Below are 27,922 nucleotides of genomic sequence, written 5' to 3'. Positions count from 1 at the left end.
TTCCCTGGAAGGTGGTTTTACAAGTGGGTGGCACCCCAGCTTTTGTGGCTGCTGCCCGAGGGATGGGCCGCCAGATTATATGGCTCTGGGAGCCAGTGGGGTTTATATTCCTCAGTCCCACGGTACTGTATCAAATGAAGTCATTCTTAACAGATGCAGGAGTATCCCCTCCCCACAGCTCTATCCAGGCCCAGCACTGAGGGAGCAGGCAAAAACACTCGTCTTCCATTGTCTCCTCAGAAGGGGCTTAACTACGTAATTGCCCAGCTGCTTCCTGAGGGTCCAGTTTATAATCAGTCTGCATCTCGGTGCTGATTGCCATTCTCACCTTTGGGACACTGATGGGTTTTGGCACGTCCTCAACTCCTGGAAGCCGCTAAGAACAAGGCAGGTGGCTTGGATAATTTCAGAGGCTTGAGAGACAACTAGAGGCTTGGGCCGGGCTGATTGAAGTGGTTCATTTTCATAATGAGAATATTCTATCAAGACTAGGAGAGGTGGCTGTTTTATCTCATGTTTAGAAACTATCAGAGAGAGTCAAAGAAAATAAAGAAACAGGAATATGGTTCAAACAAAAGAACAAGAGAAATATCCAGAAACAGAGTTTAATGAACGTAAGTGATTTACTTGATAGAGTGTTCAAAATAAGAATCATAGAGATGTTCACCAAAGGCAGGAGAACAATATATGAACAAAGTGAGAATTTCAACAAGGAGAAAATATTAAAGAGTGCCAAACAGTGATTTACCTGGTGGGTAAATCACTTATGACTCTAATATGAAGGTTAAAGTGTAAAAAATGACTATACTACAATAACTTGTTAATGGGTATACAATGTAAAAAGATTTAAATTGTGCCATCAAAAACAAAATATGAAGAGGAGAGTGCAGAAATGTAGAGCTTTTGTATGCATTTGATGTTATCAGCTTAAAACAGACTGTTATAAATAGAAGATGTTTTATGGAAGCCTTGTGATAAAGCAGTAACCTATAGTAGATACATAAAAGATAAAGGAATCAATGCATAGGGCTACAGAAAATCATCAAATCACAAAGGAAGGGAGCAAGAGAGAAAGAAAGGAACAAAAGAATTACAAAACAAACAATGAACAAAATAGCAATAGTAAGTATATACCTTTTAATAATTAAATGTATATGGATTAAATTCTCCAATCAAAACACAGAGTGGTTTAATGGACTAAAAACAAGACCCAAGTATATGCTGCCTATAAGAGAATCATTTCAGCTTTAAGGACACACAGACTTAAAGTGAAGGGATGGAAAAAGGTATGTCATGAAAATGGAAACCAAAGGAAGCAGGTGCACCTATACTTATATCAGACAAAATAGCTTTTAAGCCAAAGACTGTAAACAAGAGACAAAGAAGATCATTGTATAATGACAAATGTGTCACTTCATTAAGAGGATATAACATTTGTAAATATTTATGCACCCAACATATAGGAGCACCTTAATATGTAAAGTAAATATTAACAGATCTGAAGGGAGAACCAGACAGCAATACAATGAGGACAAGGGATTTCAATATCTCACTTTTAACAATGGATAGATCATCCCGACAGGAAATCGAGGAAACATGAAACAAACTATATGTTATACCTGGTGGACCTAACAAATATGTACAGAACATTGCATCTGAGAGCGACAGAATATACATTGTTATTAAGTGCATGTGGAACTTTCTTCAGGATAGAGCATATGTTAGGCCACAAAACAAAACAAGTCTTAATAAATTTAAGAAAATTGAAATACTGCTAAGCATCTTTTCTGAATATAATGGTAGAAAATGAGAAATCAATTACAAGAAAAAACTGGAAAATCCAAAAGCACATGGAGATTAAACAACATGCTCCTGGACAGCCAATGGGGCAAAGAAGAAATCAAGAGTAATAAAAAAGTATCTTCGGACAAATGGAAATGGAAATACAACATACCAAAATTCATGGGATGCAGCAAAAGCAATTTGAAGAGGAAAGTTTTTAGAGATAAATACCTATATTAAGAGAAAAAGATGTCAAATATCTTAATTTTACAGCTCAAGGAATTAAAGAAGAACAAAGTCCAAAGTTAGTAGAAAGAAGGAAATAACAAAGATCAAAGCAAAAATAAATGAGAGACCAGAAAAACAATAGAGGGGAAAAAAAAAAAATCAATGAAATTAAGAGCCCTTTTTTTTTGAAAAGATAAACAAAATTGACAAACCTTGAGCTAGAATAAGAGAGAGAAACGACTCAAAGTCAGAAATGAAAGAGGAGACATTAAAACTGATAACATAGAAATACAAAGGATCATAAGGGACAACTAAACACTTATACTCCAACAAATTCAATAAGGTACAAAAAAAAAGAGCAATTTCTAGAAACATTCAACACATACAACCTACCAAGACTGAATCACAGATAATTTGAATAGATCAATTACTTCTAAGGAGATTGAATCAGTAATCAAAAACCTCTCAACAAAGAAAATCGCAGAACCAGATGACTTTACCGGTGAATTATATCAAATATTTGAAGAGGAATTAATGTTAATCTTTCTCAAACTCTTCCAATAAATTGAAGAGGAGGGGACACTCTCAAACTCATTTTACAAGCCAGCATTACCCTGATACTAAAGCCAGAGAAGGACACACAAGAAAAAAAAATTATAGGCCAATATCCTTGATGAACATAGATGCAAAAATCCTCAACAAAATGTTAGCAAACCAGGTTCAACAATACATTAAAATAATTATACAACATGATCAAGTGGGATTCATTCCAGGGATGCAAAAGTGGTTCAACATCCACATATTAATAAATGTGATACACCAACTTAACAAATTGAGGGACAAAAATCATAATCTCAATAGAGGCAGAAAAGCATTTGACAAAATTAACATACTTTCATGAGGAAAACTCTAAACAAAGTTGGTATAGAGGGAAGATACCTCAACATAATAAAGGCCATATATGATAAGGCCATAGCTAACATCATACTCAATAATAAAGTGCTGAAAGCATGCCCACTCTCACCGCTTTTATTCAACATAGTACTAGAAGTCCTAGCCACAGCAATCAGGCAAGAAAAAGTAATAAAAGGCATTTAAATTGGAAAGGGAGAAGTAAAATTGTCTCTATTTACAAATGACATGATACCATATGTAGGAAATCCTAAAAATATCACCAAGAACACTGTTAGAATTAACAAACAAATTCATTATAGTTGCAGGATACAAAATCAATATAAAAAAATCAGTTGTGTTTTTATTCACTAACAATGAACTATCAGAAAGGGAAATTAAGAAAACAATCCTATTTACAATAGCATAAAAATAAAATATTTAAAAATAAATTTATCCAAGGAAATTAAAGATCTGTACAGTGAAAACTGTAAGGCATTGATGAAGGAAATTAAAGATGCAAATAAATGGAAATATATTCCATGTTCATGGATTAGAATTAATATTGTTTTTTGTTGTTTTTTAAAAAAATATATCTTTATTGATTTCAGAGAGAGGAAAGGAGAGGGAGAGAGAGAGAGATAGAAACGTCAATGATGAGAGAGTCACTGATCGAGCCTGCAACCAGGCATGTGCCCTGACCGGGAATCGAACCCTGATCGTCTGGATCCTAGGTCGACGCTCAACCACTGAGCCAAACCCGGCCAGGCTAGAATTAATATTGTTAAAATATTCATACAACCCAAAGCAATCTATAGATTCAATGCAATCCCTATCAAAATGTGAATGGCATTTTTGAAAATAAAGAACATACAATTCTAAAATTTGTATGGAAGCGCAAAAGACCCCAAATAGCCAAAGCAATCTTAAGAAGTACAAAGCTGGAGGCATCACGCTCCCTGATTTCAAACTATATTATAAAACTATCATAACAAAACAGTATGGTATTGGCATAAAAACAGACACATAGATCAATGGAACAGAATAAAAAGCCCAGAAATAAACCCACACATATATGGTCAATTAATTTATGACAGAGAAGCCAAGAATATACAAAGGAGAAAGGACAGTCTCTTCAATAAATGGTGCTAGGAAAACTGGACAGATACATGCAAAAGAATGAAACGACCTCTATCTTACATGATAATAAAAAATTAGCTCAAAATGGATGAAAACCATAACCATAAGATCTAAAAACATAAAACAACTAGAAGGAACACAGATTCCTTGGCACTGGCCTTGATGACTTTTTGGATTGACACCAATAGCAAAGACATCAAAAACAAAAAACAATAGGGACTACATCAAACAAAAACCTCTGCACAGCAAAGGAAGCCTTCAACAAAATGAAAAGGCAACCTATAGAATGGGAGAAAATATTTGCGAACCATGTTTGCAATCATGGGTTAATATCCAAAATATATAAGAAACTCATACAACTCGGTAGCAAAAGAACAAATAACCAAATTTAAAAATGGGAAAATGACTTGAATAGACATTTTCTAAAGAAGACATACAGATGGCCAAAGGTATATGAAAAAGTGCTCAATGTCACTAGTCATCAGAGAAATGCAAATCAAAATCACAATGAGATACTACCTCACACCTGTTAGGTTGTCTATTAACAAAAAGACAATGACAAATGCTGGTGAGGATGTGGAGTAAAGTGAACCCTTGTTCGTGGGATATAAGCGGTACAGACACCCTGGAAAACAGTATGGATCCGGCAATCCCACCTCTGGGTATATATTCAAAGGAAATGAAATGATTACTTCAAAGAGATATTTGTACTCTAATGTTCATAGCAGCATTATTCACACTGGCCACAACATGGAAACAACTTAAGTGTCTGTCGATGGATGAATTGATACAGAAAATGTGGTATATGTTTATAACAGAATATTATTCAGTCTTAAAAATGAAGGAAATCCTACATTTGTAATAACATGGATTGAACCTGGAAGGCATTATATTAAGTGAAATAAGAGAAAGACAAATCTGCATAGTATCACTTATATGTGAAATCCAATAAAAAAGTCAAGTAGAAAAGTGGTTTCCAGGGGCCGGGGTAGGGGAAATAGATCTTGTAAAAGGGTATAAACTTTCAGTTATAAAATGAGTAAGGCCTAAGGGTGTAGTATGTAACATGGTGGCTATAGTTGATAACATTGTATTATATAATTGAAATGTGCTAAGAGAGTAGAATTTAAATGTAAAACCCTACCCTCCAAAGTTACATATACTTGGTGATAGATGTGTTAATTAACTTAATGAGGGGGATCCTTTATATTTTATATATATATATACATATATATATGTATTATATATGTATATATAATCATCACATTGTATACTTTGTTTTACAAATGTGTCAATTATACCTATAAAGCTGGAAAAAAAAATATTTGCTTCTGGGAAACAGAATTTAGGAATAGAAATGAACTGCTTGAGTTTTAAGACCATGTACATGTATTTCTGATAAAAATGAGAATTAAATTTAAAAAGCCATTGATAAGAACAGCTTCATCAAAACAAATATCTAAATGGGGTGAGTTCAGATGACAACTGTAGTCAAACCTTTGGGTCTCCTAGAGGACAAGCCCAGGGGGTAACACCCCTGGCAGAATGTCATTCTTGGTTCCACCTGGTAGGTATGGATCCAAAAAAACAAAAAAAATCTTTCCGAGTCTCCCTGTCAGGAGGCAGCGTGGTGCTATGGTTAAGGTCATGGTTTCTGGCACCAGAAAGACTTGGGTTCACAGCTGTACTACTGTGTGACTTTAAGGTAAGTTATTTAACCTCTATGAACCTCAATTCCCTCACATATAAAAATGAGGATAATAATGTTACTTGTGACTAATTATAACCTCATAAGGGTATAAAAGTATTTTGTGAGTTTTTTGTGAGGAGTAAATAATAGATGTAAAAGCAATGTGTCTGGCACGTAGTGATTATAATATCCTCTAGTGTTAAGCTCTAATTATTATCCTAGAGGAGTGGGATAATAAAGAAGAAGGTAGAGTTTGAAAATCATAAGCATTAAATATCAATTTAGTGTGAAAAACTAGGATTTCAAATAGAGGGATTTGTGGTTCATGGGCACAGCTGTCAGAGACAGGGAAGCTCCAGCCTAGAGGGTCTGGCTAAGGCAGACACTTTGTCATCTCCCACCTCCCTTTCCTTTATTCCTCCCTATAACCACTTCCCTCCATTTTTGCCCATAATATAGAGCTTAGCTATAGTCTTCATTATTTGATGAACTTTCTATACAGTTCCAATGATTTAAAAAGCTGATTTTTGCCCAACCAGTGTGGTTCAGTGGTTGAGTGTCTACCTGTGAACTAGGAGGCCACAGCTCAATTCCTGGCAGGGCACATGCCCGGGTTGTGGGTTCAGTCCTGAGCAGTGTGTGTGCTGGAGGCAGCTGATTGATGACTCTCTCTCATCATTGATGTTTCTATCTCCCTCTCCCTCCCTCCCTCTGAAATCAATAAAACCTTTTTTTTTTTTTAAAGCTCGTTTTCACCCTAACAAAAGCCTCATAAAACCTCAAGCAACCTTCTTTTTACATAGAAAGGCTACCCTGTGGCTGTTTGAGTTGTTTGGTTAGCTAATCTTACCCCTAGTATAGTCTTGAAATATGTGAGCCTCAGTCAGGTGGGGTGTCATGAGGGAGAGAGAAATAAAAATGTGGAATAAGAAAAAGGGTAAGGGGCACTCAAACAGGGAAATAGAAGTCCAATCAACCAGCTCTCCAAGGACACTGCACAGTTACAGTAAGCATTTGTGCATTCCTACCACATGCAGACATTCTGAGGACCCGGGAATACAGATAAGGAGCGAGGGGGCAGAGCTGTGGGAACTTACAGGGCAAAGTAAGTCCTGCTCAGGGACAGAGTAGAGAGGACAGAGCATCAGCAGGCATCAGGCATCAGCCAGCTGCCTGGTGGGCCCCTGGGGACGTTTCTTGTGTCTCCCATTTCTGTGGGGGACACAAATTTAAGATGTGGGCTGCACTCTAATTCTATCGTGCTGCGGTAAGTTTCTGGCACCCCCCTCCATTAGGTACCGAACAATTGTAAGTGAAAACTACTAAAAAGAATATGATGATGTGAAAAGGAGACTTGGTCTCTTTACAGATGAGTGGAGTTCTGCGCTCTTAGCTGTACTTTTGCCCAAAGAAAACTTGCAAAACCGGGCAATCCCCTATATTTCCTCCTCCTCTAATGAAGAAGCAATTGTTCCACTGCCCACATCTACAATGAAACTAAATAAAATGGCCAAGACTTTGGCAGCTTATTTGACTCCTTTCTACAAAGCCCATGAGAAGAGATGTTGAGAGTTTAACACAGAAGCTGCAGAGACCAGAATTTCACAAGAACACCACAAAGATGGACATAATGGCTCTTCCACATGCCTGCCTTGTTCAGCCAGATTTACAGTTTATAAGTTGCTGCCTCTGTTCCCATTGACTTTTACTGCCAAAATTTTATTAAATCAAGCAACATAAACAATAGTCCCAAACCATCTTTGCTGTCAGCTACAGGAAACTTCGGGAGGTTTCAGTCCTAGAGGAAAAACTGTTCTCCAGAACCCTCCCCAGCCACAGAGGACAGAAGTACTTGGGCAGGTTAGGTGAACTTGATTTATCTTAATTACCAGACAGAGTGCATTTTCCATAGGAAATTGCTGGCCCACATGTGAGTCTGGCACACACAGTGGATTCTTCAGTCTTTTAGTCAGTGAGGAGAGACATGGGCTCTTTTAAAGAGAAGGGTGAGATTAAAGGGCTAATTATTAAATAATTATTATTATCATTATTATTAGTTTAATCCTCACTCAAGGATATTTTTTCCATTGCTTTTCAGAAAGAGGGGAAGGGAGAGGGGGAAGGGAGAGGGGGAAGGGAGAGGGGGAAGGGAGAGAGGGAAGGGAGATGGGGAAGGGAGAGAGGGAGAGGGAAGGAGGGAAGAAGGGAGAGAGAAAGAGAAAAACATCGATTGGTTGCCTCCCGCACATGCCTGACTGGGGCCAGGTATCAAGCCTGCAGCCGAGGTATGTGCCCTTGGCCGGAATCGAACCCAGAGCCCTTCAGTACACAGGCTGATGCTCTGTCACTGAACCAAACCAGCCAGGGCTAAAGGGCTTCTTTTTAGTTAGTGTGCAGCAGGTGTGTGTGTCCTTCCATATGGCCCAACCAGTTCCTTAGGAAGAACCTGGCCCATCAATGGACTATCAAAATGAGTTTAAAAACGATTTCTCTGAAAACACATTGCATGCCACAGACACAGAGTCAAAGAAAATGGTTTATCAGGACAATTCTACTTGCTATAAGCCTGGCCTAGGTTTTGGCTTTATTTTCAGTTCCAATTTTCTCACTGATGCTGTGCATGTCTTCAGATATCATAAGATTATATCATTTTAGAGCTGGGAGAGACTTTGAGATTAGTCCACACTTCTTAATCCTTTAAGCAGTGGTGTAAGACTCCTTATTTAAGTCATATACTTTATCAGTTCTGTTTGCAGAACTAAAAATAATCATAGTGGTCTTTGCAAACAAAGTGGTTGGCTCCAGATAGGAGAGGATTTTCTCAATATTTTTCTTTTAGTTCAACAAGAATCACACACTGAGGTTTCATGGGGGGAAAAATAAGTGGAAAATAAATATTGGGGAGTGGGCTAGATGGGTCATTGACAAGGCTGGGGCTGCACCCATGTGCCCCAGAATAGCTGTGTAGCTCCACTTTCTATAAACAGAACCATCTCTTGCCAGGTGTGGAGCTGAACCCTCCCAGCAGTAAGTCAGCTGCTGGATGGTGCCACACTGTGGGCTATTTTTTGGGCTCTGCAGGTCTATTTTCTCAGCCTTGATTCTCTTGGGTTAAATGTTCTAACACCAAACTCTCTACTCCACCCTTGTCTGTGTGTAATGATTAGCCAGTAATTATCACCTGTTTTAGAGCTTAGGGTTTTTTTTTTAGCCTGGACAAATGATGGAAAATGCTATTAAAATAAATTATTTACATATGCCTCCTAGAACTGGAATGCAATTATAGTAATTCTTTTAGAAGTTATTCTCTTCCAGCTTTTCAAATAGGGAGTTCCAGAATCAAGGTGGAGGGGATTTTAACAGCTATAATTCAAAGTTTCTCTATTTTGGGAATTCAATTTTACCCTATATTTTGATTATAAAATTTTCCCCAAGCATTGAAACGTGACAAAGTCATTCTTTATAAACTAATAAAAACCACCTGGTGGCTGCATCCTGTACATACTTCCTCTTTACAGTGTCTTTTATTAGCATTAATCTTGGGCCATAGTTGGGCAGAAGATACAATGGAATGAAACCACAATGTTATACAGTAAGAAAAAAAGTTCAAATAAAAAAAGCCAAAGAACCTACATTTGGGAATCCTGATTTTAGTATTCTGGCTGCAGCCTTGCTGTCAGTAGTAACTTTGAGGACTACTTGTATTTCACTGGAGTCATGCACATGGAATTGACTTGAATACTATTGTTGCTCTTTCTTTTCTTGCCAGCCTGTCCCATTCCTTCCTGTCCTCTGTCACCAAGTTATAGTATCAAGTACTCCATGAAGCTTTCTCTCCTGATAAATTGCAGAACTGGGTGTAAGTCCTACGCTAGCATGTTCTTTTATACTGTCTTATATGCTTGTTTCATGGGTGTTAGTTTTGTTTCTCTAGGCACCTTTAGGCTTCCAAAACCTTAAATGAAATAATTCTACTTCACTTTATTCTTCCTTAACTTATTAAGTTACCTTAACTAATAGGGGTTTCAACAAATAGATTTTAATATTTCAGTTCAAAACATTTTGCCCATTAAATTAGACAAATTAATCTCTAGCATACCTCTGGTTAGAGAGCATGGGATGCGTTCATAAGCTCATTGGGTACTGGGATCTACTGAACACCAGTTTCACGTATTGTAGGCAAAACTTTTATTAGAGCACCTCTACATCCACATGCATTATATTTGCCTCCAATGGGAAAATATCCTTTACTTCAAATCACTGATATAAAACTTTTAAATCCTGACCCATTAGGGACTATCAATATAATTCTGGTTAAATCATATATATGAACATTAATAGTCTTTATATCCTAATGTATTTCATTCAATCATACCAAACTCTAAAAATAATGTTAAGTGAGCCACATACAGACACACTGAATGGCCTCAAATTTATGCCTAGTAGTAAAACTCAGCATGGGTTCTGACTTCAGGGATTTCTAAACTAAACTTAACATTGCTTTCCCAAAGAAAAATCCAGAAAGGGCCTCCTTCAGGCTTTGTCTTGAGGTGAGAATAGGCTGTAGGGGTCCTCCTTAGAAGGCCCACAGGTGAAGGCCAAGAGACATAAGCAAGACACATACATTGAGGGTGGGACAAATGGGACACAGTTGTGTTTCAGTCTGAAGCCAAGTCCAGAAACAATTAGCATGAGTCCCACAAACAATTACAACCAGAAGCTAGATGTGAATCCCCAGTTGGTCCTGTGATTCCAGATTGAAATGCAACTCAGCCCAAAGGTCCTTTTCTTTCATGTACCTACCTGACCAATTAGGTCAGGTGCCAAAATGGCTTTCTTACATGAGATTAACAAAATGTCCTTTTTTGGTAGATTTAGTCCACCAACTGCCACTCATTTTAAGTAGCTCTAGTGTCAAAAATGACTTGTCCAACTAAGTGAAAGTCAGGATGAAAACTAAAATGAAAGAACACATCCCTCCCCAGTTACCATCCTCCAAGGTCTCCCCATTTTTTGACCCATTTTCCTGACGTGGCATAGAAAGCTCTGCACAACCTAGCTTCCACCTCTCTGCCGCCACTGCTTCCGTCCGCGTTTCACCTCTCACAGGTGGGACTGCATTGCCCACTGCCCACGACCGCTCCGTGCTGGGCCTCTGCACTGACACGTGCTACTCTCTCTGACACTGCTTTCCCCTAAGACAGTCACCTAGCTGGCTCCTTCCTACTTATCCTTCAAGCATAGCCCAGGCTCTTCCGAAAGATTTCCCTAATTTCCCCAGACTTTGCGAAGTGCCACCCACTCTGGGCTCCCGTAGCACCTTGGGCCTGCTTCTGCTAGAGCTCTCACCACTGTGTAGAATAATCGGTTATTTAGCTGCCGAGCCCCCAGCCTCCAGCTCCTCAAGAGCAGGCACCATGTTTTTTTCATGTTTGTAGCCACAACACCAAGCACACCACTGAGCACACTGTTGGTACTTAATAAATGTTAGCTGAATGGAAATGCAAACCTTTTATAAACAAATCACAGTGACAATGTCACTGGAATAACTGTGCTACTTCTGATTATAGCTAATAGGTACCCTGTGAGATCTGAGGACAGCCTGTTTCAGAAAAGGAACACAATGATCATTTAGAAATTGGATGTCTTTCAATGCACTTCCTGTGTACTATACAGCCCATTTTTATTAAGTGGGGGGGAAAAAAAAAAGCAGGAAACGAGAGAGAAACCATCTAAGTCCCATAAGCCCAAATTCATGTATTAAAAAGTCCAAATTAAATGAATTTTCTTTTTTACTTTTTCTTTAAAATATATTATGGTAAAAATAGGCTCTGTCACTGTTAATCTTGTTAAGAAAACAGAACCAAGATCTTCATTACTGAAATATATGCTTATTTTGGCTAACTTAAATCCTTTAAGAACATCAGCAGTTATAAAATTTTCCATATTACAACTCATCATAGAAAACTTGAGAAAAAATGCTTGTGGAAAAGTCTTATTTTTGCAGAATTGGATCAGTTTCACGTACAGCAAACAATCTAATGAAATAGATGCTTCCTTTTCCCCTGAAAAGATTAGAATTGTCTCCCGGCTGTCGGAGCCAAAATAGGCTCTTTTGGGCGTGATGATCAATATCCAATTCAATTCAATCAATTGATGACAGTGAAAGATACAGGAGGTAAAATTTATGAAAAAAGCCTCTGATGCCGGAGTTCCAGCCTTCACCTCTGCTGATCGTTTTCAACACTGAGGAACTTTATCGAGCTATGAAACATTGATTCTGGAAAAATTCCTGACTGTGCCCCCTTATGTTCCTTGGTGTACTATAACTTAAGATGCCAGTTTCTTTTTCTTTTTTTAAACTGAAAGCATAGATAGTTTATGAAACAGCGTTTTGGAGTTTGAAGAAAGAAACTGATTCCCCACAGAGAGTAAAATTCAGTCCAGGACTGCATTTAGCATATTGGCTTTGTTAAGAAAATGCTTGGCTGTATCCATTTAAGAATCTCCCTGATTTTTGTTTTGTTTGACATGGCTAAATTTGGCGATTTAGCCAGGTAAAACAAAACATAGAAAACCTTACTGCATTTCTAGAAATGTCCAAGGCCTTTATATTTCTTGTAATAATAAAATGAACTGACAAAATATTGGGTATTTTATATTTATAAAGGAACCACAAAACTCTACAGCAATATAAACAACCTGGTATCACTGTGTAATGAAGGATACAAAGAAAAGTTGTTTATTATAGAACAATGCTAATATTATTTATATCTCTTTTCAACAATCTGTTCTCATTTGTCTATGATAAAAAGACCCCCTAAGCAAAGGATTGCTATGTCTGGGACTGGGACTAGTCTCTAGTTATTTTAAGCATTAACTGTTGTAAACTTTCACCTGCATTTAGCATATGGCTTTTATTTCCCGGCTCTCCCCTTTCCAGCATGCCAGCTAAATTATTCTCTACTTCGAATCCAGTTTATATCATGCACACTCCACATGTCACTGGTCCACAGACTTTTCCTTCTCTAAATTTTGGTATTTAATATCAACATTTGGTACTAATGATCTTCTATTTTTCAATGTTCCCAGCTATACTGTTAGCTTACAAGACCATCTTGTTAGCTCTTGTATCTCCACCAATAACTTGCATATTTGCAAAACATGACTCTAGAGGTGTCAAGTACTGTGTACGAAAAGCTAAAGAATGAAATGCAAACTAGACCCTCCCTGAAGACACAGAGGGACGATGTCATTCCACTCCGTTCAGACTTTTTGCACTCTCAGAATTCACCTGTAATAGCACTGGTGGCTTACCTTGTGTTTGGTTTCAGATTTTCTACTGTGGAGAAGGTTTGATTTGTAATTTGAATGGACTTGTTCTTCCCACTGAATGACCCATTTTCTCTGGATATAACTTCATATTCTGAAAAGCGAAAAAGCCAACAAATACCCGTCTTTATGTTCTGGCTGATTTAATTGTTCTTGAAGCTAATAGTAAAATAAAGTCACTCTCATAAAAATAAGCAACTCAGACCGCAGTTCGGATCTTATACATTATGTGTATTATGCATACATTATGCATACATTATTACACATTATGCATACATTACGTATACATCTTATACATTAGCAATATCCAGGTTGGGATGGCTAGCGGATGACAAAGGTCCTAAAGCCTTTGGGGAGTTGCTCATAGAGCATTTCTGCTTTCTCTCTAGCAGAGCAGGGAAGGCCTGGCAGCTGGGAAGATGAAGGATGCTCCTGTGGGAGCCCTGGAGGCTGGTGCCTGTGGTTTTGTTCGGCAGGTCAGCCTGCCGTTGCTGGAAGGCACTGTCTCAGGGAGCGTGAATAGGAGCTCTGTGGGGAAAAGGCCGCTGACTATGTGGTGCTGCTGCAAAAAACTTCTGAGTCTCAAACCACAGCAACAAATGACAGTTAACCAATGAACTATACTTTCCTACAGTTCATTATGTTGATTTATAGAATTATGGGATTTTTAAACCTACTTCTTACATAAGTTACATAAGTTTTGTACATACTGCTTAAATATGCCCCTTTGATAATTATCCTTGTATTTGTAAAAAGAAACTATAGCCTTAAAGTCTGAACAGAGATCTGCATAAATTTCACTTAAAGGCTTGTTTCTATGAACTTGCAGGGCTAATCAAAAGAGAGAGTTTCAGAATAGGAAACATAATTTACAAATTTGTTCATTGGTCTTCCTCGCTCTTGGTTGGGGTTTAGTTTAATGCATGTGACAAGATCATACAGAGGATTAAAAAAATCAAACAAAAACCAAACAACAAAACCTCCATTCAAAATCAGCTCCATCAATATAAGGAAATACACAAGTGGTGGGTGGCAGGGAAAGTGGGAAGGCTGCAGAGGAGCTGGCAAATTCCTGGGGATTCCTGCTATTAGCACTGAGACCAAAGGTAGGGAACCATCAAGCAACTCAGGAGACTCATAATTACCAATTTTAATTTAGGAAGGATTTTTAATGCTATATTTTAAAAATCTAAAAAGGAGCATGGAATGACACTTTCTGAATAATTTTTTACTATTCTTCCAAAAATTCAATATTAGGCAATGGCCATTGTATCTGGATACATCTGTGCAGCTATTAAGGGACCAATGGCTGGTATTTAGTATTCTTCCCTCGGGCTCTTTTGTTCCCACATGTTTTGGGTTTGGTTTTGTTGTTTCCCAACTCTTTTTGTTCCATTTCAGTTGGTTTTCTATTCTAAAAGAGGGTGGAGAGGGAGAAAGGGGAAGGATCCTGAATTCAAATGTGTCCATTTTACATCTTTTCCTCAGCTGTGGATATTTACTAGAAAAACTTACTAGTAATTAAAATGGAAGTAAAATTGATTTTTTAAAAATGGAAACGATGTGGCTTGATGGAAAGAGACTGACCAAGCCAGTTGCCTTCATCTTAGCTTCAGTTTTCCCATCTGTAAAGTTTCAAGTAAGATACATTTTTAAGTAAAATCAGTAAAGATATATTTTTAAGATATATTTTATCTCTTCATAGTGCTGCTTGTGGGGATTGAGTTAGGAACACATGGTCAATGCCTGTTGGTTCAACAGGTGGTACCTGTTGTCATTGTTGCTTTTATTATCCCTAATTAGTCTGTTTTGAAAATAGGGTCACAAAAATTTGAAAGATTCCAATAGAAAAGATTGAAGTATAGCTTAGTTACCAAAAGGACAACTTATATGACATTCCAGTTGGTAAAGCATAAAAGCTACTACCTTCAGAAAACATCGCTGGCTTGGAGCACTCATCAACTGCATAATATTCTTTTTAATATTACCCCAGCCCTTCAGTACCTGAAACTCTTATTGTACATCTTCTCGAAGTTTCTTTTGACTCAAAATTTAAAAGATGATTCAATACTATTTTAGTCCTAAAAGACCGTAGTTTTCAAAATGAATCTAGAAGTTACCTTCGTAATTAAACAGGTATTAAAACTTCTCTCAGGCCTGGCCGGGTGTGGCTCAGTGGTTGAGCATCGGCCTAGGATTCAGGAGATCGAGGTTTGATTCCTGGTCAGAGCACATGCCCAGGGTGCAGGTTCGATCCCGAGTCGGGGGCATGTGGGAGGCAGCCGATCAATGACTCTCTTTCTCTCTCTCTCTCCTTCTCCCTTCCTCTCTCTAAAATCAGTAAAGATATATTTTTAAAAAACAAAACAAACAAAAAACTTCTCTCAATTCTGGCTTTTTGAATGTATATTTTTGGGCTTTGTAAATATATCTTTTATTTTTAATATTTTAGGCAATAATAGATTTTTAATAAATCCACCAACATTATAAAAATGGAATATTAATTTTGGAATGAATATTGTAGACACATTCTGAGTATATTTCAGATGGTGAAGACAGTCTCTTAAGTTTATGTCTATATTCCTTCTTTTCATACATGGGACTTTGTTTATAATTTTATTAACAGTAAATATACAAGGAAGTCTATAAAGAACTAACACTAAATAATTGGTCTTTCTTCCCTTCCAAGGGTTTTATTGCCTTATTATGAGATAATTCACTTAATAGAAAAAATGACTTGTTATAAAGTTTGGGGACATCACTCTGGTCAATATAGATGAAAATAGTAATGGTGATACTATTTTTACCTGTCCTGCTACTGCATCCCCTGACAAACATTAATTTAACAGTTGCTGACCTATGCTTTGCATTCATTCCCTTTAATTTTATCCTCAGGATAAACTGATAACAATGGGTATCATTACAACTAAGGAAACTGAAGTTCAAAGAGGCTAATTATATACTCAAGTTCCATATTTAGAACACAGCCGGTCTGGGATTTAAATCTATGCCAGCACACTCTTGGCATATCACAAAGCGACACCTTATAACCAATTTAACTTTAAGTTGCCAACGACCCAAGCAGGCTATAGCCAATTTCTTAGGTCACCTATTTCTACATTAGTGTAGAAGGGACATGTAGAAGCAGATGAATTTAAATGTATTTACTAGAGGTGAATACATAGGAGTCTGTAAATTAAGATTATTGACAGAGGCCAACTCATGGAATAAAGAACATGTTTCACTCTGTTATCTTTCTGAATTCCTTCCTTTCATATCATTTTCAGTGACATGAGAATTAATTTCTGTATTATCTGAGCTTCTGGTTTATGAAAGGTTACATTTGAAATCAAGTGGTATTTAATAATGTAAAAATAAACAGAAATGGAAAAAAAAAAACAGAAAAGGACATTAGGATATATTATCCAACATTTAAATACAGATTAGATGAGTAATGGTTAAATATAGAATTATTTCTATGTAGAAAATATTACAACTAAAGAGATGTGGTCCTTATACATGAAAATTGTTATTGTAAGTTCATTATCTTGTGAAAGATCTCAAGCAGCCTATTAACATTTGGTAACAATGCTCCAAAAGTAATTGGTTAGAATACTTTGAGATTACAACACAAGTTTATATAAGTTTTAAAAATGTTACATAATGAACCAGAAAGGAAAATTCGTCGGCTTTAAAAAAAAATTAAATCAGCTATAATTGACATACACAAGTGAATATGTATTAGAAGTATTAGATCAGCAATTTTCAACCTTTTCATCTCATGGCGCACATAAACTAATTACAGCGGTGCCTGGGGTTTCGAATGTCACCCGTTCTGGAGACCGTGCGCGTCCTGAAACGCCGGGAAACCGAGGCACCCACAGCCCGCAGCGGGGCCTCGGGGCCTTCCCTCGCGGAAGCCGGCGGCCTGTTCCGCCTCCGAGGCGGGTTTGAAAACCGGGCGTTTCCTTCCGGGTTCAGGGCCTTAGTCACCGGAAATGTTCCCCCACGGAGCCGGTGAAGATCGAGGTACCACTGTACTAAAATTCTGTGGCACACCAAAAATATACTTTTTGCCAATCTGACAAAAAGTAGGTATAATTTTGATTCATTTGCACTGGATGGCTATTGTTGTGTTGGCTGTTGTCATTTTTTTGACTATCTAAGGGAAAGATTCTTCTGGTACACCAGTTGAAAATCACTGTATTAGAGCTGTTAGATTAACCAATTCCAACTTGATGTCCACATCTTTAAAGCAAATGAAATTTTAAAGGTCATTTGGTTTTGTGAGAACTAAGCCTCAGACTATCACAGGAACTCATTAGCACAGTATATGGACTGAGAGTTTTGAACTTTTTAATACATGTAGGTAATCAATAGAGATTGATTGATTTTTAGATGTTGACTTAGAGTTTAGATACTACGTGTTTTTAGATATTGACTTAGCATCTAAGGGCACAGTCCCAAGTAAAGAAGCAGGACTAGGCAAGTCCCTGGGAACCACAGGCAGTGGCTATATTCTTGAGCTGATTTAGGTCATTAGTCTTTTCTCCTCCTTTCTAGTTTTATTAACCTGTTTACTATAGAGAATTAATTTCCCATATAACAAGTTCAAAGAATGACTCAGGATTTCTTATTTTCACAGTAATTTTTAGAGGAAGTGGATGGGTGGATAGCAGAGTCAAAATTTCAGGAGATGAGCAGAAAATCGGGCATAGAATTTTTAAAACATGTACCCTAAAATGACTGAAATAACATTTAGCCTGCTTGAAAGTTCTAGGTCCATCTAGAAATTGGGTTGGTGAAAGGAAAACTGATTTAAATATCATCAGCAGTGGCAACTTCTCATATATTATCTGTAATTTTCTTGGTAATGGAAAAAACTAGATATATCTGAGTTCTAAGAGGATGCAACCTAGGGAGATCTGCTAAATTGACAGGGAGCCCATAACCAGGACAAAGATGATCTCTTCCAATCATGACACTTTCGACAATAATGTGCACAGGGACAGCAGAACTCTGTTAGGACTCACTACTCCTGAGACAGGACCCACAGTTTGACTCAAGGTTCTGCAGTCCCAAAGCAGTGCATTATCAAAGCTTTCCACAATAGTAACAGCCCTATGCCATGGTCTTACCAGTGACAGTGTCATTGAGTGGCTTTTCCCAGTCCAAGATGACGAATGAGGGGCATCCTTCCACAGTGACCACAGTGAGGTTGGAAGGTGGGTTCTGCGGTGGGCTGGTGGCGTTCCCCTCTGTGGCCTCCTCTTTGGGGAACCGTTTGACGGAGTCGGTGATGGAGCAGGGCCTGTTGTCAGGCTTCTGAATGTATCGCACATGAGGACCTAGGAGAGAGAAAGGGCTCTGACATTTAGCATTTTTTGAGTAAAGGTGGGGGAGGTGAACTAATAAATATAATTATTTGAGGACATTTGGTCTCACGTAATGAGCAGGATGTGAATGGTTCAGAGATGTGAAAATCCTGTCTCTAGGATACACGATATGGATACTGTGAATTTACTTTTCTAAATAGTTTAGTGTGTGCTAATACCCAAAAGTAATTGGTTCTCCCTGAGCATAGTTTAAACCTCATAATTTATGGGGCATGGAAAAGAGTATTCAAAAGGGTATTGCCTCAGTCATGGGCAATAACAAGCCCTACACTAAACACATTCTGGCCCCACCTAATAAATATTAAAAGCTAGACTCAAAAGGATCAAGTGGTTTCAAGTAATTTAAGTACACCCAGAACAAAATTTAAAAAGTATTTTAGGAATAAAAAAACATATCCAGAAACTAACAAGGTGAAATTAACAGGAATGTTACCCATAATGAGGAGAAAAATAAATCATTTGAAACCAACCTAGAACTCACATAGGTGTTAGAATCATTAGACAAAAATAATAACTAACTACAATCTACATGGTTAAAAGTTAAGACATGAAAGATATAAAAAGATCCAAATCAAATTTTGCACCAAAGTAGGAATAGAAGGTAATATTTGTCCAAAAGGAGTGAAAACATATGTCTACACAGACTTGTACATGAATGGTCATACCAGCTTTAGTGGTAACATTAAAAAAAAATTTAGAGACAACTCAAATGTCATGAACAGGTTTAATAAATAAGTTATTTATTAAATAATTATGTATATATCTATACAATAGAATATTAGTAATAAAAAGGAGTGGTCTATTAATAAATGAAGCATGGATAAATATCCAAATAATTATGCTGAGTGAAAGAAGCCAGACCCCCCAAAAAAGAGTTCATACATTTATATAAAATTCCACAAAATGCATACTAATCTATAGGATAGCAGATCTGTGGTTACCTAGGGACTACAGGTTGGGTGGGAGGAGTGAGAAAGATTATAAACTTTTGGAGGTTGTGACTGTATTCATTATCTTGATCATGATGGTGACTTCATGGGTGTACATATATGCTAAAATTTATCAAGTTTTATACTTAAGAACAAAATATTACAAAAGGAAATACTGGGCTCTGCATCACATGATATCTCTTCTACTATGTTAGATTAGGTTACTATTCAAAACTATTCTCTATATCTATGAAAGGGTTATACTTCCCCAATTCTTGGTTTAAGCTTTGCGATGTGACTTTCTTTCGCCAATGGATATTGGTAGGTATAACACAAGAAGGAGCTTAAAATGTGGTTGTGTACTTGGATTCTCCCTCTCTTAACTTTGTATAGTCCTGAGAATGGTTTTTCCTGGGTCACTGTTGGTCCTTCATTCTAGGCACCAGAATGAACAGATAAGGAGAGACCTGTCCCCAACTCACAAGAGACCCAGCAAAGAACATCTTAGATCAGCTGACACCCATTTGTTAATATTATGAAGGTGATTTGTACACATATGAGAAGTAAATACTTACTATGGTATGCCACTAAGATGTTGTGGTTGTTTATTACATAGCAACAGCTGACTGATACACCCACCAAAGATAGCCTTGTCAAAATTGAGATTTGGAGCCAATCATACATACCTTTGAATCTGGGCTTCCCAAGAGGATCAGTTTCTCTTGTTGGACTTGAGCTAAAGTCAGTTACATTACCTGAGAATGGAATATAATAAACAATTTTGACAAAAGATAAAGCTTTACAATATAATAAAAAGTAGTAAAGACTATAAATATTTAATACACCTAGTCAATTGCTTGCAACTTTGATTTTCATCTTTATTATTCATATTACCTGCAATAAAAGGCCTTTAACTATCTCTTGCTGTAGGTGTTCTTCAGTGTAACAAATAATGCTTTAAAGATTACAACCAAGTAGTTAATGCTTATTAATAAAATAATGCATGTATAATTAGAAATGACATGTGATTTACTAAGAAGCGTTGGGTAATCTAGTTCCTTTTAGGAAGCCTTTCCTGAAAAACTAAGCACTTCCCTCTATGTCTGTGAAGGGAAGGAGTGTATTCTATGCCAAAGAATTAAAAATAAGCATTGCCCAGCTGGGCGTGGCTTAGCGGTTGAGCGTTGACCTGGGATCCAGGCGATCGGGGTTCGATTCCCGGTCAGGGCACATGCCGGGGTTGCAGGCTCTATCAATGACTCTCTCATCCTTGATGTTTCTATCTCTCTCTCTCTCTCCCTCTCCTTTCCTCTCTCTGAAATCAATAAAGATATATTTTTAAAAAAAGCATTATTTTAAAATTAAATAGATTCATACTAACCATAAAATTGAGACTCTTTCCTCCTAATCTGAAATCTTTTAGTACTTTGTAGCTAAGCATCTAGTGGGAAGTGACCGATATACTAACCAAGATCTTCTTCTGAGGCAGGAGCTGTTGGTTGCTTTTTGTCTGTCTCTGCTCTCTCTGAGGGGGCTCCCGTTGGCCTGAGTGTCGCCTGCAAGGGTGTGGAAGTTCCTAGGCCTGAGGAAACGATTCCTGAAGGGTGGAGCCAAAGTAGTTAGGCTTTATAGGAGTACTGCCAAGTTCCCATTTATTTATTCAATAAATATTTATTAAGCACTTACCATGTAGCTTGGCACTATATGCCAGGCTGAGAAAGAAAAGACCTGGTATCCTTGATGGAGAGAGATGTGTGAGCCAGTAATACTGACTCATTATAGATATTGTGAAAGAACTGGCTAAAGTCACAGAGAGGGCGAAGGGAGGGAATAGTAATACCTATGGGGAAAGGTGATGGGTTTTGGAGGGGGATGGTAAAAATGCCTTCACAGAGAATGTGACAGTAAAGAAGTGATCAGTAGGTAGGTGTGAAAGCTGTATTCTAATCAGAGGTTTCAGGAAGAACCAAGTTAGGGAAGCATGTAACCATTTGGTACTTTTAATGTGAAGGTGTGAGAGCCAACGGTGCTGCTGGGTGCCCTGAGAACTGAGAGTGGAGGGCAGGGGAGGCAGATCACGAAGAGCCACGCATACCACGGATCTGGACATTACTTTTAGGCAGCAAGGAAGCAATCAAATCAGATTGCTTAGGATGCAAGGCTAGTGGCAGAGAGAGAGAAGAGCAGAGACTAAAGCAGTGGTGCAGGCAGGGGTGGGGGAGGTGACCTGTACACAGAAGGGGTTAGACCTGAAGGATGTCAAGGAGATGGAATGGCCTGGCTTGGAGATGAACTGGAAGGCTCGGGAGATGGCTGAAGAAGAAAAAGGTTTCTAAGGTAACATCTGTGATTCTGGCCTAGTAGCCATAACAGTGCTGCCCTGAGATACTAGAGTCAAGTGTCTCCTCCACTAAAAACACTAATAGGACTCCCAAACCGGATCCATCCCCAGGTCTAGGCCAGTCTGGGTGTTTAGAGTGTGTGTGTGTGTGTGTGGGGGGGGGGGGGGGGGCTGGATTGGATTTTATAGTCCTACTGGAAAAAGGAATTATTTTCAGACAATAAAAAGTTAAGGGGCACAACACTGACCCAAACATGGCCCAGCATGAAACCATGGATGAGTCACGAGGATGGGCCGCTGGTGTAACCCCTGCAGACTCCTGCTCCTGGTCCTGGTGGGAGGGAGCCACAGTGAGAGGGTGAGCAAAAACCAGGAGAAGTTGTCCTGCAGGAGCTTTTTTAGAGTTGGCAGAGCCATCTGGAAATGCTGGCACAGCACTTTTTTTCTGGCAAAGGGAGGGAGACTCAGAGGCCTTGGCAGATCTGGAAAAGGGACAAGTGGAGGATGCCCCCCAGTAGCCTCAGACTGTGCTGGCGGGCACTGTGTGAGAGGAGACGTGTGTTCAGAGGACACCCAGAACATTTTGTTGATTCCGGAATTCAGGATGCACTTTCTGTAATCTGGCCAAAATTTACAACTGCCCTTCTTGCGTTTGGCTCCTCCCTGTGGCCATTCCTTTTGAGTGAGAGGTGGATAGCAAGAGGGGGGTGGGTAGGGAGCCAGAGCTGCTCTCAGAAGTGGAGAGTTTGTGGTTTTTTGTCAGGTAAGGTGGGCTGTACGAGAGCCACACGTACCGATGGGAGAAAGCACGGGTTTTCTATAGCAGAACCACGCCACGGGCTCCCAAGTGTTCTATGGGGGACACTCAGGCATCACTTTCAGTCTGTGACTCATCCAGTTTGACACCAGGTTACAATGAGGAAAACCAGATGTCCTCACTGGAGCCATGTCTCCGGGCCTTGACTCAGGAAGGCACTGGAAACATGCATGAGAAGCTGAGTCCTCCAGCTGATGGGAAATGATTGAGAGTCCACTGTGCACGTGATGCATCACAAAAGCTTCTCCATCAACACACCCTTTTATCCTGGGGAAAGAGGGACATCTGTTCCCTTCCACGTAAACCCGCAACCCTCTCACAGTCACAGGTGTCTTCAACACTTCGATCCTGATTCCACCTATGAAATATCTAGGAAGTAGAGATGGCGGAGAGAGGGGGCAAAGGTGGGGAGCGTGCTGTGATTTGCTGGCAAGTCCAGTGGAAGAGCCCTTAAGAGAAATGAGGTAAAACTTTGCCCTGAACCAGGTCAATTTTCACAGGTTCTTAATTTCATTCATTTATTCAGTCAGCGAGAACTTATCGAATGTCCTCTAGGTGCCAAGCACTGGATATGGTTCTGGGAATTCAGAGAAAATGTGCCAAGGACTCTGTCCCCATGGAGCTCCTAGACTAGGAGAGGAAGACAAGTGCACAAACAGGTATAAAACAATTTGCTCTTTGCTCTGACAGAAGTGTGTATCAAGGACAAGCAGAACAGAGAAGCAATGCTAAGGCTACTTTGGGGAGTTAGAAAAGAGTGAAGTCTGAGTATCCCAGGTGACTGGGAGGGGTCCTTCTATGGGAAGGAGACGCCACATGCCAAGGCGCAGAGGAGAGAGGCAGCTTGACTTCGAAAAATCTCTTCCTGCCTTGTCGCACTGCCTAGAACTGCTAATATTTTAGTCCCCAGTCTTTCCCTTACCACCGTAATACTGGGGCCAGCATAAGGGCTGGTGGACAGGGGAGCTTTCAACAAGATGTGTAAGATTTCATTTCAGAAGATAGAATATAAGCTGATGACAGGGCCTCACATTTTCTATGACCCCGGGTGGGTTGGCAGCCTTCAACACCTTGCCCCAAATAATCCACTTCTGGAAGGGCCCGAGTCAGCTTCTGTCTTGGTTCCGAGCAGACACACTGGCTTGGGTGCTCAAGGATGGTTTCTTTCAACCCACCCATCCAGAACCAGGGTACGAATCCTCAGAGCTGTTTGTAATGTTTGGTCTTCGGGGCCAGCACAGGCACGCACCGCGCACACCAGGGGCTTGTCAGCAGCCTAAGGGCTTGTGGTTGGCTCGTCAGACTGAAGTCACGGAGCGAGAAGGAAACGTGTTTATGACAGACCTACCTGCACTTCCGGGCTTTCCAGTGACGTTGTTTGGCGGTAAAGGTCTTCTTCGTTGAGGGGTAGGTCTAGGAGGCAAGGGTAGGCGGCGAGTGCCTGGAACTGGGGCTAAGAGATTGTATTACAGATAAAGTTGTCGTAGGGATTCACTTTATAAAAATCACAGGTTTTTACAAAATATAACTTTTGATAAGTAGTAACTGAATGACAGAATAGATTATATAGAAAAGTGCCTGAATAATTGCTGATATCCTTTTACAGTAATGGCTATAATGCACCCAGGGATAATGAAGCACATTAATATATAAAAATATCCTCTATTATAGATAAAAATGTATAGGCATATCTGACTTTTGAAAGCCTGTATGGAATTTAACATCTTTAGTTTCCAATAGAATCTCAACAGTAGCATTTCTCAGCCTCGTTATCTCTAATCTCCTTTGATTCTGAGACTACAATTCTTGCACCATTTTAGTTTTAAAGTGGTAAAGTGCATAATTTCTCCTTTAATGGGTGATCCACCCCACCCCAAACTCTACTATGTAATTATAATTAAACAAGCACTTTCAGAACTTAAACCATTACAACAAAGGAGCCCTGATGGCAGAAGCTATAAGCCTGTGCCCATCGAGAGCCAGGTCGTTGTGAATGCTTGTGCACCGCACAGGGGCACGTGGCCAGAGATGTGTATGTGGGAGCCAAAGTTCAACACCCACTCTGCTCACCCACCCATGAGCCCTGGTGCAAAGCTGCTGGCCCAGGGGAAGGGTCCATTTTCGTAAATGGCTTATCTAAAGAGGGGAGGAAGAGGCAACATTTAAAAATTGCACAAGGCATCTACTTTGCACAAAGGCTGGCAAGGCTAGGGGTTCCTGGAGCAGTCTACCTTCACCCACATTTTATGTCTGTGTTATAGCTTAAAAATTCATCTCTTTGCGTAATATATGTTGGTTTAAAAATCTTCATGTACAATTGACAATCCAGGAAAATGCCCTGTCGCTTTAAGTACTTTTTAGGAGACCAGAAAATGTATGTGTGCATGTGTACATGTGTACATGTGTGTGCGTGTGTGCAGGGAAGGGTGCTGATAGCATATAGATCTGTAGCCCACACATTAATACACCAGAGAAAGTTTCACAGTTTCCTTTCAAAAAGCACAGAGTTCTTTTTCAATGCTAAGATTTTCCAAGTCACCCTCTAACATTTGATTTTGGCCTAAAATACAGAGCATAGCGTAAATTAGAAACATAAATCATTTTAGGCAAAAGGATACTGTAATAAATTACAAAAGAGCAAAACCTGAATATGAAGACTAGAACCCACAGTGACTCATCAACATTTATACATTCATTGTGGCCCCCAGAACATGATACAAAGTAATTATTCAACTGGTACCCCTTAGGGATTCTTATTAATGTTTAATTTTTGTACAGAGCACTTTCCATTCCTCCAAATGTAAGATTCTGGAATGCTGTCCTAGCAGTCCCCATGTCCTGTTAGCATGGCTCTGGCGCTCTGGGGGCCATGCAGATGCTGCTGTTTTTGCTGCAACAAACGATACTGCAGTTACGGCCCAGCACAGAGCTCAGTAAGGGAATCAGCATCCTATCCCTTACCTGGTTTTTTTGTGAAGTGAGTAGAGTCCACGGACACATTTCTATCAGCACCCGATGGCTTTGGTGGTTGCTTGACCCCTATGAGCCGAGGTAAGAAAAAAGAATAAATAAATATATAGCAAAAATGTGCTAAATGTTCCTACTCATGGAAACTTGGTGGAGTCATCAGTGATAAGATATATTTTGTAAAGAACAGAGACTCTGGTGATTTAGTGCCCAGATGTTTTAATCGGCTTCTCCTGTCTGCGCAGAGAAAACAATTCAAAGGGCTACCTTCATTGGTTGTGATTTTCTCTGAAGAGTTAACATTTGATTGTGAACTGTGGTTTTTGTCTTGATTTTCCATGTTGCCTGCATGGCCTTCCTGGGTGGTATTGCCTCGCTGGGAGGATTTCATCTACAGTGATTGGCCATTTTTTTCCAATATTCATGGGTACATTTTGTGGTTTTGAAAAAATTTCCTCCAACCCTTCTGTCCCCATAAAAAAAACCTTAAAATTCCAGTGTTTGGGTTTATACTTAATGGATTGACTTTTCAAATATTTCTGGAGAGGACTTGGCTATCAGATTGGTTAGACCACAAACTGGATCTGTACCTTTGAGATTTGTAAATTAATCCTGGGAAGGCCTAGAATTCCAAATTGCTATTTGAAAGAAACTGATCTGAAAATAACTGTGTGTGATATTTGATCTCCTAAATTTCTCACACACAATCTGGTGGTTATTACTCAGCCATTCACCGAACTGCCCATGCGTGGGGTTTGGGTGGCTATCCTATGGGTAGAGAAAACCAATTTAGGTTTCATCCTTTTAAAATTCTTCTTCTTCTTTTACATTATAAAAATAATCTTCCCTGATGTGGCTGACAGTCTTCATTAAGAATGAATAGAAACATATATTTAGATCTAAAACGTAAATATCCTGTTGGATATAATGGCTCATCCTAAAAGAAGAATCCATACTCTCAGGATTTTATAGTAATTCACATACTAAAAAATAAGAACATTTAATTAATATACTAGTTAGTACATTGACAATGACGAACACAACCCAAACCACATCTCATTAAGTTAATTGTACAACAGAAGTTTTGCAAGTAAAAAATTAGATGATAATCCCACATTAATTTATGAAAATATTAATTATAATTACTGTATTATAAATTAATATAATTAGTATTAATGTTATAATTAACATTATATATTATTAGCATTATTAAAATTGTTAACATTATAATAATGATTAACATTAATTTATTAACCCAAATATTATTGTTCATACTCTGCTGCTTGAGTAAAAGATAATATATAAAATCATGGTGCACATTTATATGGAGCCATGAACTAACTGTTGCTAATTTGTGGTAGGAAAAAAAATGTTTCTGGGGTCAATGACTATTTTGTGGCTAACCCCACAGGCATGGTGAAAACAAATGGCTCATTGGTCTTCATCCTGTGCCCCACTGTCAGTGGTAACGGGCCAGGGAAATGATTCATGCGGGTGGTTGCTCTGGGCACAGCACAGGGAATGGAAAATACTTCCATCTGTGTCACTGGGATGACCTGGCTTGGTGAGATTTGATTTACCACTATTGTTCAAGGGTAAAAAATGTATCATATATACTGTAGAGGGCTAGTAGGCTGTGTGTGCCTTCAGTTTTCTCCTTCACAGCCTTTCTCCAAAATTTTCTTACCTTAAAAAATCAAAGTATCACATGATCTCACTTATATGTGAAACCTAATGAACAAAATAAACTGACAAACAAAATAGATCCAGAGACATGGAAGCATGGAACAGACTGACAAATCTCAGAGAGATGTGGGGAGGGGTGGTTGGAAATAGATTAACCAAAGAATTTGTATGCATATATGCAAAGCCCAAGGACACAGACAATAGTGCAGTGAGGGCCTAGGGGAGGAGGGGGAGGACGGGGGCAATGGGGGAAAAAAGGGAGACATTTGTAACATTTCCAACGATAAAGATAAATTTTAAAAAAGAATAAAAATCACCAATAACCACTTAAAAAATCAAAGTATTTTGATTCGATGCTGTGTAAGCACCTTACATGTTCATTACCTGGTTTGATCCATCTAAGCCTCTGTGTGGGAGATACCACCCAGGTCCCATGGTTGACGAAGCCCAAGGCAAGGGGAGATGAAGCACTTGCCCAAGGACTCACAGATAGAAATGATGGGATTCAGATGCACATGTGCCCGGCTCCTAAGCCTATCTCTATGTCCTAAGTGGGATAGTCAAGTGCTATCTTTCTTGTGTCATTTTCTTCCTTCTCTTATTCCTTATAACGACTCTAGAGCCTTATACTCTGTCTTTTTGGTGGTTTAACGTGCCACCACTGTGTGAGGGAGGGCTCCATGGCCATGACTGGCACACACGTGTACACCACCATGCCACCGG

The 27,922-nt window shown here is 39.0% G+C and overlaps 1 protein-coding gene across 1 annotated transcript in view; it reads right to left on the bottom strand.

Moving 5' to 3' along the window:
* ABI3BP (ABI family member 3 binding protein) overlaps positions 1 to 27,922 on the bottom strand; it is a 216,198-nt gene that overhangs the window by 9,578 nt on the left and 178,698 nt on the right. The window contains exons 53-58 of the mRNA XM_087818121.1: positions 25,508 to 25,585; positions 23,895 to 23,999; positions 20,857 to 20,985; positions 20,075 to 20,143; positions 18,202 to 18,411; positions 13,049 to 13,157 (exon numbers count right to left, since the gene is read on the bottom strand). Coding sequence (XP_087674247.1) covers positions 13,049 to 13,157; positions 18,202 to 18,411; positions 20,075 to 20,143; positions 20,857 to 20,985; positions 23,895 to 23,999; positions 25,508 to 25,585 — 700 coding nt within the window. The remainder of the gene's footprint in view (positions 1 to 13,048; positions 13,158 to 18,201; positions 18,412 to 20,074; positions 20,144 to 20,856; positions 20,986 to 23,894; positions 24,000 to 25,507; positions 25,586 to 27,922) is intronic.

The sequence above is a fragment of the Miniopterus natalensis genome, chromosome 6 (assembly GCF_054644295.1).
Source record: "Miniopterus natalensis isolate mMinNat1 chromosome 6, mMinNat1.hap1, whole genome shotgun sequence".
NCBI lineage: Eukaryota > Metazoa > Chordata > Mammalia > Chiroptera > Miniopteridae > Miniopterus > Miniopterus natalensis.
The sequence above is the reverse complement of the archived record's forward strand: the minus strand, read 5'-3'. Positions and strand labels throughout refer to the sequence as shown.